Source organism: Hippocampus bargibanti, linkage group LG01 (assembly GCF_051943395.1).
Source record: "Hippocampus bargibanti isolate YZ-2025 linkage group LG01, ASM5194339v1, whole genome shotgun sequence".
NCBI classification, from domain to species: Eukaryota; Metazoa; Chordata; class Actinopteri; order Syngnathiformes; family Syngnathidae; genus Hippocampus; species Hippocampus bargibanti.
Window position 1 is genome coordinate 10787513 of NC_142734.1, and position 13509 is coordinate 10801021.

Below are 13509 nucleotides of genomic sequence, written 5' to 3' on the forward strand. Positions count from 1 at the left end.
CCTGCGCTACGCCTCTCACCATGGGTAACTCCAGAGTGGAAGAGAGTCCAATCCCTTTCGAGAGGGCTGGTACCGGAACCCAGGCTGTGTGTGGAGGCAAACCCAACTATGTCTAGTCTGAACTTTTCGACCACGTGCACCAGCTCGGGCTCGTTCCCTGTAAGAGAGGTGACGTTCCACGTCCCAAGACCGCCAGGGTCCTCGCCTTTGGCTGCCGCCCAGCTCACAATGCACCCGACCCCTCTGGCCCTTCCCACAAGTGGTGAGCCCTTGAGAAGGGGGACCCACGTTTTCTTTTCGGGCTGCGCCCGACCGGGCCCCATGGGTGTAGGCCCGGACACTAGGCGCTCGCCAACGAGCCCCATCTCCAGGCCTGGCCCGCGTCCGGGCAAGGGAAAACCAAATCCATTTGTGTTTTTCTTCATATGGGGTCTTCTTCGTCGTACTTTGTCTGGTCCCTCACCAAGGACCTGTTTGCCATGGGTGACCCTACCAGGGGCATAAAGCCCCAGACAACCTAGCTCCTAGGATCATTGGGACACACAAACCCCTCCACCACGGTAAGGTGACAACTAATTGAGAGGTGCATACCACAATCCGAAGAAAAATCAAGAAGAAATTAGAAAAAAAATATTGAAATCTGTCAGTCTGGGTAGTTTGTATGTGATATTGCAATTGGTTTGATGACCTGAAACCTAGGTGATAAATCTGCAGAGAAATGAGTAATTGGACAAAAAAATAGATACAGTAAAGTCTCGTTATATCGATATTCAAGGGAGTACGAAAAAATATCGATATAACCGGGACTATCGATATATCCGATCCTGCGCCGAACTGCATTAAACAAAAGCCGCCAAAAGAGGGCAGCCAAGCGCCATATAAGAAACGGAGCTGGCCATTAGCTCCCTTTTTTTGGGTCAGAGATGTTCCCCCAATGTTGCCTCAAAATGGCACATATAATTCTTTAATGATTGTAAACATGTATGCTTTAATCTTCAGAACTACAGTGTATTTGAAACATATTCATAACTGGATGTGTAACAAGAAAGCATATTATCCGAATCTGAAGCCATTGTTTGGATTCACAAGCAATGCAAGACGTCTTGGCGTGAAGTCATTTTTATTTGCATTTGAATAAAAAGTGACATCGGCTGTCCTTTAATACACAGTATGGAATGTTAATAATTTTCAAAATCATCGCGCTTCAGCAGACAAAACAAGAAACATTGTTGCAAAAAACGATTGCATTCATATACAGTACAGTGGGCATGTACATAACACAACAGGGAAACTGCAACGCTTACATCTTACTGTATTATGTATACAATTTAAAAAAGTTATCAATCTTCTTCTGCGTCCCATTTTTACCTTTTAACACAAACACACAATCTCGTCTGCTACACACGAGCTAGCGTCTGAAAATGAAAATGGCTCTGCTACACGGGTGCTGGGCACGTAACCAAGTCACCTGACCAAGTCGACCAATGGCGCGACTGATGGCGTGACACGTAACCAAGACACGTGACCAAGTTGACCAATGGCGCGACCGATGGCGTGTCACGTGACAAAGTCACACAGCCAAGTCGACCAATAGCGCGACCGATGGCGGCTCATGTGACCAAGTCGACCAATGGCGCGACCGATGGCGGCTCACGTAACAAGACACGTGACCAAGTTGACCAATGGCGCGACGGATATATCGATATAAACAACAAAAATGGCCGGCGGGGGATGAAAAGGAGCACCGTAATAACCGGATTATCATAATAACCGGGTATCGTACTAAACGGTACTAATTATACATAAAAAGACTAGAAATGTGCAAGGGAAATGAAAATAGTATCGTAATAAGCGGTACTATCGATATAACCGATATCGATATAACGAGACTTTACTGTAATACAGTAAATAAAAAAAACTCAGATAAAGTGCCTTCTGTTGTCACCATTCACAAATACTTAGTTACCTTACTCGTTGTTTCGTGAAGAACTTGCTATCTCTTGGGGAATAGAACACTGTCGTATATTTATTTATTCATCTATTTATTTATCTATTGAATTATTTATTTGTTCCCTGCAGACAGACAAATCCTTAGTGCCAGGACTCTGAGTCGAAATAATCGCATCATCTGATTTGGCATCACGCTTGTCTATAAAGTGGGTTCAAAAGCAGTTGTCGTCATTGTGTGTGTCTGTGTGACCAAACCAGCTGAAGTGTTGCACAAAGTCCAGTCCAACTGTACGCATGGGTGGAATTTCCACGTTAGTCTTAGCTTTCTGATATGTCAATTCAGATGGGCAAGCGACAGTAACTAAATTTTGCACCTCAGAGCATTACATATAACACAAGAGCATAACACATCTTGAGCTAATACCCCAGTGCTCCAGGTTTGCTTTTCCGGGCCTAAAAGATGGCATCTGAAATTCACAGCACATCTGTACAAGATGAGTACCGAACATACTGTACAAGGAAAATGGACTCAACACCATGCTCAATTACCACCGGCCATTACACGTTTCAGCAATGTCGGGATAAACAGTCAGATCCACTTCTACTCATGAGCCTCTAGCATGCTGATGTGAGAGCTGACTTGCTGACAGAGGAAACTAGTTGCCGTTTGGCTTAAGCAAACAGGAGTGCCAACACCAGTTGTCAGTTGATCCATCAATTTTGGAGCCAGAGTGCAACAAGCGCTGGGATTTTCAGTAAATTCTTGCATGATTAGCCAAATAATCAATATACAGTAAAGTCTCGTTATATCGATATTCAAGGGAGTCCGAAAAATATCGATATAACCGGGACTATCGATATATCCGACCCTGTGTGCATGTAATTTCCTCCGTGCGTGCATAGAAATAGTGTCGATATAACCGGGACTATCGATATATCCGATATCGATATAACAAGACTTTACTGTACTATACGCTCGATCTGACTTCTCTATGAGGGACCAACAATAAAGTCTCTTCTTCATCTTCATGGAAACCAATTTATATTATTATGAATTTCACAAAATATTGTGTTAAATGACATTGCAAGTACTGCATTGCATTGATCTTTCACGCTGGCCGTGCACATGGTATTGCATTATTTTTAATACAATTCGCCTATGCGCAGAAAACAATGTTGAATTTTAATCATTAAAATAAGTGTTTTAATGCCAATACGTGTTTCTTAATAGCTCTGTAACATACAGATATTTTAGTATCTTCTTAGCAGCAGGTTATTGTCAATTTGAACTCCAAGGAAAGACATTTGTGGCTCTGCAGCGTTCACTATATCTCTGTAGTCCATTAAGTATTAAGTATAAGGATTACACTGCAAGAGATTGCTGCAAACCAAAAAAGAGGGCACAGTGACTGCAACCGAACGGCCCCTCAGAGGTCTGCTGTATTCTTCCGGGACACTTTAACTGGGTGGAGCCTGAGACGAGGGACTGATTTTCAGCCTTTTGTCAGTTTTCATAATGATCCATCTCCTATTTCCCTAATCTCGAAATGGTGATTGTTCTTCTGGTAATTAGTTGGTATTCATTCTTAATGTTCACCTCAGGTTGAATTTTGATGTTGGGATTTTACCTGAAGTGGAAGTTTTCTTACCAAATTTCAGCCGCATTAATTCACTCTTCTCACTGTCCAAGTGAGCGCAGCCCAGCACGTGCCACCAGCAACATGTTGAAATCTTAATGCACGGCCCACATTCAGCAACATAAATTCTTTGTGATAGTGATTACCAAATCAAAGGCATGTGTTATTTGACAGTGTTGTTTTTTTGTATTTTATTATTATTTTTTTTAATCATGCTGTCCCATGGGATGGGGACAGTGTCACATTGGGTAAGTGGTCAGGAGCCAGGCATACCGTGCAGCCGGCACAATGCTTTGAAACTCTTGATCAAAGCTGATGGGAATTCACAGCTCTGTGCAGCTCAAATATGCAAAATAATTATTAACTCTATCCTGCTAAATGATTGAAAAGGAGCTGTAAAGTACTATTTTTTATTTTATTGTATTGTATTTTTTTTCGTTGAAATTTATAAATACTTCTCACGTGCAACTATTTCGACCAGTACCTCTGTTAATTTTGGAGAGTCATTCCAGCTCCCCAGCTACAAATTTAACATGCTTGGAAGGATCATCAAATTAACGAAACATGTTGGGCTACTCTTCCATGACTGGAACTCTTTTTGCTTCTGTTCAATTGTTTAACAGGTAAATATGGCTCCCCTACTCTAAAAAATGTCATGTTTAGTCCAGCTACTCACCCACAAGTGACAAACCAAAAGTAATATTTGTGGTCTCACCTGGAAAATGATGGAAGACAAGAGAAATTGCTCACCTTCTCCTCTGCGGTGGCTATTTTTACAAGTGGTTTCAGGTCGCACTCAGCCGTTAGGAGCAATGAGCGCTGCGAGAGAAATACACTCGCCATTAAGTTTTCAACAATGACTGCTGCAGTGTCATCGGGATGCTTCCATTTGTCAGTTTTATTGTGTTTCATGACATGGAATGGCTTCAACAGGTCATGTAATAAATGAATACATATTTTCAGAGCCGTCCTGAAATTAAACACTGCCATGCTGATAATTACATTACTGTCAGCATACTGTTTACATTAAATTTATGTTGTGACAGCCAACCACAATTGATTGATTTAAGGACAAATATTCAAGTTGCCTTCTTGGGTCAGCAGGAAGCTGACACGGTTTGCAAGGTGGTGATGGCGGGTGCGGATCCCAAAAAGCAGGCAGGAGGGAGCAGGAGGTTGTGTTTGACAAATTGTATTAAAATAAAGGTAAGCAGGAACAAAATGTAAAACATCAAAATGATCTGAACAGAAAAAAGTATCAAAAGAAAACCAAGTGTAAAAGTCCGCCAAGGTTAAACAAACACATGCACAGCATACGATGCATGCGATTGCAGACAAAGCATGCAACAAACAATGAACCGACGCCGGATGGTCGTGCCGAGAGTCCTTTTAAGTGTCACTGATTAAAACGACCAGCACCTGCAAGGCTGCAGGCAGGGCTGACGTCGCTACACGTTGGTCGCCAATCCGAGCGTGGCATTCCGCCACTGATCGGGACGATCAGCACCTGTGCAGGTGCAGGCGGGGCCGACAGCGCCACCTTTTGGTCGCCAACCAGATCATGACAGAAGCAAACTTTCCTGTAGTCCAATTGGTTGGGCCAGCTCTCACCCTGGAGTAGGAGTTTGTCAAATACAAATGTGCTCATTAATTAACACAGCAGGAAAAGTTACATTTCATCCCACATATTTCTTTGAAAACAAGAGCCCACAAAACCGAAAACAAATTGTCAGCATAACCGCAGACCTGACCCTCACCTTCATCTTTCAGATTGTACGTAGGCCATCACACACATCATCATATACTTAAAGCATAGAAATTATTTCATGTAAAAATATTGTAACACTTAATCATAACATTTATTTTTTCGACTTATTTTATTTTTATTGCATTTTTTAACTCCACATACTACTTGTTGTTTTGGGTCAAAGAGTTATAAATGTGACCTTTTAGATCATTCCAACCGTCTGTCATTCAACTGTCAGAGTGAAGGTGCAACGCCATGAACTGTAGCCGCCTCCGTGAAGGTCACTTTCAGCCTTAAATCGGTAGGCGCTGTCACACCGGGCTTCTCATGTCACAAAGTGACAAGAGTCGTGGAACACCTTAGTTGGCCTGCTTCCTTGCAGGATTTAAGACGAAACAGTTTCCCCCTCAGCATGTCATCATGTTGTTGAAAGCACTCAGGCATTATAAAGTTTGATTTTGCAATCTCCACAGTGTGTTACTGTGCAATCATTTTCTAGAAATTTTAATGAAGGGCAGAAATGCCTTGATAGCAAACACAAAACGGTTAAAATAAAACAGCAAAGGAACCCCAAATTAAAACAGGAATTTGTTATTTATTAATTATTGTGTGAATGTTCTCTGAGGCTAATGCTGTTACATCTGGAATATAGTATTAGACAGCCATGATGTCATTATGTCAGAATGAAATTGTGTTACCTGTTGTGAGAAAACACGCTTGCTTGGTCAATATCATATTGCTAGTGCAGCCTGTACCACCGGGCACATAGTCCTTGTGAGTACTATATACTTAGCCAATAAAGATGATTCTGATTCTGGAATAAATAAATAAAAAACTTATTTTGGAGCTTCTTGAAATTGTTCGGTTCAATTGTGAAATGCAGCGGCTCCCCTCTCCCGGCTAATTGGCGTTTTCATGTTTATTATATTTGTCATTATAAGTGCCTTGCATGCTGGGTCCGATAGGACAGTAATTTCATCAGTGCTGTATGTCATGCATATTAGCATATTTGACAATAAAGCTGACTTTGACTTTGAAATATCACTATGCATCAATTTGGCTGAAAGGACACTGGATTTTTTTAAAACCTTTGTAAGGGGGCAAGAATTTTGTCAACACAAGTTATTAGAAGTCCAAGCACAGATTTAGAGCCTGTGAATTCATCAGAAGCTGAGCAATTGCCTTCCAGTCGTTAAGACTTCTTTCAGCAACCCCTATGAGCATGGATGCATTGACAAATGAAGGGGTTGTGTTGGCAAGGAATCCAATTGCTTTGATAACAAAATAACTAACGGCGATACAAAAGCAGTATTGTGCATTGTGTCGCAACTCCCCGAGGCTGCTCTCTCATCTCATGGTCCTCCCTCTCGTCTCTCCTGAGGTGGCTAGCGGCTGCCAGTGTTGTGAGAAACGAAGAAAAGGAAGGGATGAGTGCTCTGTTTCCACACAGCAGATGTTGAGGGAATGGGGGAGTGAAGTACCGGTGAGGCAAAGGCATAGATTTCAATGATTGATAGAGTCTCAGAAATCAGAGAACCGCTGTTAAATTTCCCATGAGCCTCTAAGGGAAGTGTAAGTGTAATGAGAGTGAGGGGATTCATGGGGGAGATGGGCAGACAACCTCTGCTTCAATTCCACCAAAGCTTTACCTTTACGTGGCCACGGAGGGTGTCGAAATAGCATAAATGTACAAATATTTAAAACGGTGAAGGTCATGACTTTCCTTCTCTTCTGCATTCACTTGATAACAAGATATTAGTCAAACCATGGATACAAACATGTAAGAAACAAAATAAACCATTGATATAAACACGTAAGAAACAATTACAAAATACAAGATTAAACAGCTCAGCAAACATTTATCTTTTTTTTGCATAGTCCTAAATCGAGTCAGAATGAAGTAGTGCATCGGGAATTTAAACAATTAATGGTGACCAGTCCAATGCAACCTTTTGATAGATGTTCAATAGCAGATGATATCACAGAAGACAATGACTCTCTGGCTCATTCAGAGGGAAATTAAAGGAGGTCAATTTAATTGATCTAAGTATAAAATAAACTGCAATTATCTAATAGATCATAAGGATTTACAATTGACAGATGTAAACCAATCTCTTTGTTTTTGTTTTTCAATAGATGCTACAGCTTCTTGTTTACTCTGAAACTTGGCTTGGAGCCGACGTGTGCATGACATCTCTGATCTACTGGTGAAAGGACCACTTTGATTCTCTCCTCTTTCATCTAGAACTGCTTCAAATAACAAATCATATAAGGGAAAAGTGGTTTAAATTACATGGCTGTCTGTGTCTTAGTTTAAGTGTTGTTTATTACAGTATTTTACTTTATGTTAACTGTTTTGTTCAGCATCTCATTTTGTTACAGCCGCAACTTGTAGTCAGTGTATAGTACCCCCGCGATACCAAATATAGTTGTCATGATCTGGTTGGCGACCAACGGGGGGCGCTGTCGGCCCCGCCTGCACCTGCACAGGTGCTGGTCGTCCCGATCAGATTGGCGACCAACGGGTAGCGACGTCAGCCCTGCCGGCAGCCTCGCAGGTGCTGGTCGTTATAATCACTGTCACTTAAAAGGACACCCGGCACGACCATCCGTGGTTGGTTCATTGTTTGCTGCTTGTTTGCTGCATGCATTGTGTATGTGTTTGTTTAACCTTGGTGGACTTTTACTTTTGGTCTTCTTTTGATACTTTGTATTTTTTCTGTTCAGATGATTTAGATGTTTTACATTTTGTTCCTGCTGACCTTTATTTTAATACAATTTGTCAAACAACCTCCTGCTCCCTCCTGCCTGCTTCTTGGGATCCGCACCCGCCATCACCACCTTGCAAACCGTGACAATAGTGTAGTTGCTTTATCAGGCATCAAAAACAATTTCTGACTGCATCTAAAGTCACTCACTTGAAAATGCGAGTGACTCTCCAAATGCCAACATTTGCACACAATCTCATGAAAGGATGGACAATGAACCTCCAGTTTTAACTTCAAATTTTCTTGGTTGCACCCACCCTGCCCCCTCTATCCTCTCTGTCTTTTTAGGTGGTCTTTGCATTTCCCAATCAGTGAAAATCCCACGTGAACCAAAAGCCGGGGAGTTTGACAAGATCATTCGCAGGCTGAGTGAAAACCCAAACGCCCGGGTGGTCATAATATTTGCTAATGAAGATGACATCAGGTAAATGAAATGAAATCTTAGTTGTTTCTCATTAAAGTGTCCGCAGATAATGACATTTTTAAACTTCCTTCCCCTTTCTGGGACTTGCATTGCGGACATTGTCTTTTTGATTAATTTTGAATAATAAACAATCGACTACAAACTAAACATCTATATGAGAAATCACAAGGACAAGTGAGCAAATGTATTTGTTATTAAAACATGGCAATATCCCCTCCACCAAAACAAGTAAAAACAGGTTTTTGTCTTGAATACAATTGTGCATGGCACATGATGGGTTGCTCCCCTGTTTGAAACATTGCATGAACCGCACATTTTTTCCTGCGTTGTACTGAAGAGTATTCCATAACTCCCTTTGTCATCCAAGCAAATCTGTTTCCATTCTATGATATTCTAAAGCTAAAGTCATAACAACTATCACATATCTGATGTAATTTTTGATATGCTTTGAAAATGGATTATCTGCATTGAGAAAAGTTAATTGTAGACCTAATCATCGCATACATATACAGCGCTGTTGTGGCTTTGTAAACGAAGCTGTCCCTTGGCACTTTGTGGACTAGTGTATTTCTTGAGGCCAGTGAATTAGTGCGGTCCCTTGGTGATGATGGGGCCAAAAATCCCGGTGGTCAATGACTTCATCCCATCCAGATGACAGCCCCTTGTGTGGATATGCTGCATAGTAATTACCTAAAGCCAGTGGGATCTTGAGTGCACAGTCCTGCAGTATCCTTGAACCAGTCCTCATAACTAAGCGAATTGCTTTGAATACTGTGTCCTATTAATGGTGTATGAGGATGTGAACATTGCGGTTCTCTGGATTTTGGAAAAGAAGAATTATTGTCGTTGATGAGTGACCTTGTAAATAGTGTGTAGTGCTGTTCTTCTTCTGCTTCTGTGTGCAATTATGTTACTTTACCATTTGGATTCAATTTCTGTGACTCAAATGTGCATATTCTAAGAAAATGGATACCCATTTGGTTGAAATTTCAGTCAAAAAATGTGTATAAATTCCCAAGTGATCCTTACTTTAATTTATCGATGTACATACCATGCCTCACTTATCTGGTGGTGAGAAAAAGTATTCCTCAGAGTTTAGGTATAACACACTTGTGGAAATATTAATTTCATATAAAATGTGTTAGGAGCACCTCTCAACTGCAAAAACATTTTCTCCAAAAATACATTGGCCCTTTTATAGATCTGATCATATTTGTCCTGACAGCAAGTTCCGAGTAAAAAGTATGCATCTACAACATATTACAGTAAAGTCTCGTTATATCGATATTCAAGGGAGTCCGAAAAAATGTCGATATAACCGGGACTATCGATATATCCGACCCTGTTTGCATGTAATTTTCTCCTTGCGTGCATAGAAATAGTATCGATATAACCGGGACTATCGATATATCCGATATCGATATAACGAGACTTTACTGTACGTTGCTTGTCTCTGTTTTGTTATTGTATGTTGTAGGAGCACTGAGGTCAGCAGAGGAACACAGGCCAGATGGCGTTTAAAATTTTTATATGTTGCTGCACTCCAGCTTTCAAATGTGCCTGTGCAGCGCCCCGTATTTACTTCCATTGGCAGCAAGCCTGGACAAATGTGGCATGGGCCTGATTGTGCAGAATGCACTCTAAGGAAATTTTCAGTCTTTGGTAGCCACTCCATTCTTTTGCCTCTGTGTGCAAATACATCCAGACAGAATATTGAAGTCATATAATTACCGAAAATGTACCTATGCTGCCTCAATGTAGTCCATTTAAAAGCCAAACCCATTTTTCGGTGACAAATGCCTGCATTGAAAAAAACAGCAAAAAACAATAGATTGAACAACTTTACAGATCCTTTCATGTCTTCTAGGCGACTGCTCCAAGCGGCAACTAAGGCCAATCAATCAGGCCATTTTATATGGGTCGGTTCAGACAGCTGGGGGTCCAAAATCTCCCCGATACTGAACCAGGAAGAGATGGCTGAAGGAGCTGTAACCATCCTGCCTAAACGACAATCCATCAAAGGTGCTGTGGAATTACATATCAACAGCAAACACAAGCCTTTTTTTAAATAAAAACTTACTGTAGTACTGTATATATATTCTGAGCTAAAATTCTGGTTCCAGAGAGATTCATGGCAATTGTCGGAGAACTGATTCAAGGAATGTATGGATTCGTCCGGGACAAATACTTGCTCCAGAGCAATTCTGACTTGCACAAAAGCGAAGGCCAGGTCAAAAATCCTAAACATGAATCCAATAAATCAAAGAAGTGGCTTCAGTTCAAACCTGTGAATCTCCTCGAGTGATCCAGCCAGAGAACAGAGCTAAATTCAATTCAGTATGTATACCTGAAAATAACCTCAAATATCTTTTCATCTTTTCGTTACCATCCAACCTGATGGAGCATGACAGGTGCTGCAATTGTCAATTGGCAGCATTTCCCAAAGATAGCTCCATCAAATCTGTGGCATCATATTCAAATTTACTTGTGGATCTAATTGCTGCACCAACAAAATTGCACTTGTTAAGTCTCCAGCAAACATCTCAGAGACATAGCTGAGCCCAATTTGGTCTGTGACTGCGGGGAGAGCCCCCACGAGTTCTCTGCGACATCTTCAAGACCTGCCGTAGACCAAAGAAACTGAGGCGACAACACAGATATCAGCGCTCCATGCAACAATGCTTGACCCAGTACGTCATGTTACTGCGACTGCACTGGGCTAGTATAGGCAAGACATCTTCTCTCAGGTGTTGACACACGACGCTATTTGTATATGACTTCTGGGTGAATTATTCTCAGTGAGACATTGCTCCAGAAATATTTTTGTCTCCTGGTCACCTGGGTTGCTGCAACTGATCAGTCATGGTGACACCGACGTGATAAGATGTGGATTGTGGCAATCGTCTTCACACAGTCACCATTGTGTCCTCACACTGAACTTGATCATGACACATTTATCCTCTGTGAAAAATGAGTAAAATGGTTGATTTGGAGATGAAAGTATACATCTGGAGCTTTTCTTGCAGGCTTCGACCGCTACTTCATCAGTCGAACACTCGAAAACAACAGGCGAAACATCTGGTTTGCTGAGTTCTGGGAAAACAACTTCCAGTGCAAGCTTAGTCGACACGCTGTGAAGAAAGGATCTGGCATAAAAAAGTGCACAAGTGAGTCCACACTCCAAAAAATAGCGTCACTCAAGCAAAGGAAAACTCTCGATTCATCAAGTAAATTGCCCTTCAAGTTAAACACTCCATATCTTGTCTTGGTAGTGCAAACGTAAATTCATTAGAGGTTTGCTCCAGAGAAATGAGCATTCATGTGTGTGTACTGTCTAGCTTCTCAAAGACAAAAATAGCAGACACCCCCACCCCCACACACACACGCACACTCAAACACATCTTCCCCTCGCGCTACACCAATAATCACAATAGTAAATCCAATAATGTTTGCCGAAAACAAGCTTTTCAGCCATTAAAATCGGAGCGATCCCCCAGACAGTCTCCCACCCCGCAGATTTGGGATGCAACACTGCAATGCTAGCAGGCTGCTTTACAGCTGCGACCAGTAATGGTTTAATCACATCCCGAACAGATGCATTGCCAGCACGGCAAAGAGTCACAAAACACAAAGTGGAGAGCAGGCTTCATCTGCTAATACATTTGCACCAGCCCATTTCCTCTGCAACCTCTATAACTAATACTGATTGTACTGAGTAGACGTTGTAATGTCATGAGAGGCTCGCTCTCAGCGGGACAGGACAAGGAGTGCAATGGGCGACAGGTTTGAATACAAACAAAGGTTTTAATAAAGGGTTTCAGGGGGGAATTCACAAGTAACAAAGGCAACAATAGTGTCTCTTTCAATATTTAAATCATAATAAAGTCTCTTCTGAGGTGAAACTGAAGACGCAGTTCTTTTCCTTGAGTTTCTAGGCCTCACCCCTCTTGACGTCCTCCTCATGTAGTCTAGCCACCTTTAGCAAGGTCCGAATCCAGTGTCCTGTCGTATGGTCCCAACTGGCAATGAGTTCCACGCGACAATCAATTTCTCCACAGAGCACAGCAACAGAGCTTGACTCCCCCGGGCCCACACTCAGAGGCTCGCCGCCTTAAAAGCCTTGCCTGCCAATCAAGCCGTGATCAGCCGCAGGTGTGGTGTTTGAATTGCTGCCTTCCACCAGATGGGGCCAAAACTCTCTCTGGGTGAAGCCATCTTAGGGGGATGTATTTGCCCTCCAGAACCCAGCCTTACGTGACATCACACAGTGTGCCTTGCATACATCACGGCATACAGTATCTTAGGTCTGTTTAACTCATTCCTCCCGGCAAACGACTACAGTCGTTGTGTTTTTACTTCCGTGTATCCCGAGTCACGCCTCCAGTCGGGCTAAAGCGATAACAAATAATGCCAGATGCCGACTACAGGTGGGCCATGAAGAGATGTTAACCCTTCACGGACGATTGTGCTTATAGATCGAGAAAATGAAAGGTAGCAGTTCAAGTGCCGATTGAAACTGATGCGGCACAAGTTACATGTCCCTTTAAAACAGATTATATGCAGCTTTGCCTTTAAGAGCGTAGGTGACATCATCTCCTTCATGCGCAACACAACCTGCTCTCCCCCATCTTCAAAGCGCCTTCTATTTGTCGTCATGGATGAAATATCACGTAAGTATATGTTGTAATGCATAAACTCACGCTAACTTGTTTATTTACCGCGAAATATTAAAAATAAGGAGTGTCCCGAATTCGGAACATTCTAACGCTATTTTCATGATGATATTGTTGATCCTGACTTGGTACCCGATGCGAATAATTGTAAGTGAATGGTGCGTTTTCCGCTAATAGCAGTACCTCATAGCTTTGCATTCTCAATAAGATTATTGAAACGGAGGTCCATGCGTTTTTTTTTTTTTCTCGAAAATACCCATGTACTGCATACCTTTCCAGATCCTGATGAGAATGAAATAGATGACCATGT

General features: G+C 41.9%; 1 protein-coding gene across 2 annotated transcripts in view; it reads left to right on the forward strand.

Annotated features, from left to right (window-relative positions):
* LOC148903059 (metabotropic glutamate receptor 4-like) overlaps nt 1-13509 on the forward strand; it is a 141870-nt gene that overhangs the window by 100495 nt on the left and 27866 nt on the right. For both annotated transcript variants that reach the window (XM_088995616.1, XM_088995624.1), the window contains exons 4-6: nt 8391-8526; nt 10394-10548; nt 11553-11693. In XM_088995616.1, the coding sequence (XP_088851742.1) occupies nt 8391-8526; nt 10394-10548; nt 11553-11693 (432 nt within the window). The remainder of the gene's footprint in view (nt 1-8390; nt 8527-10393; nt 10549-11552; nt 11694-13509) is intronic.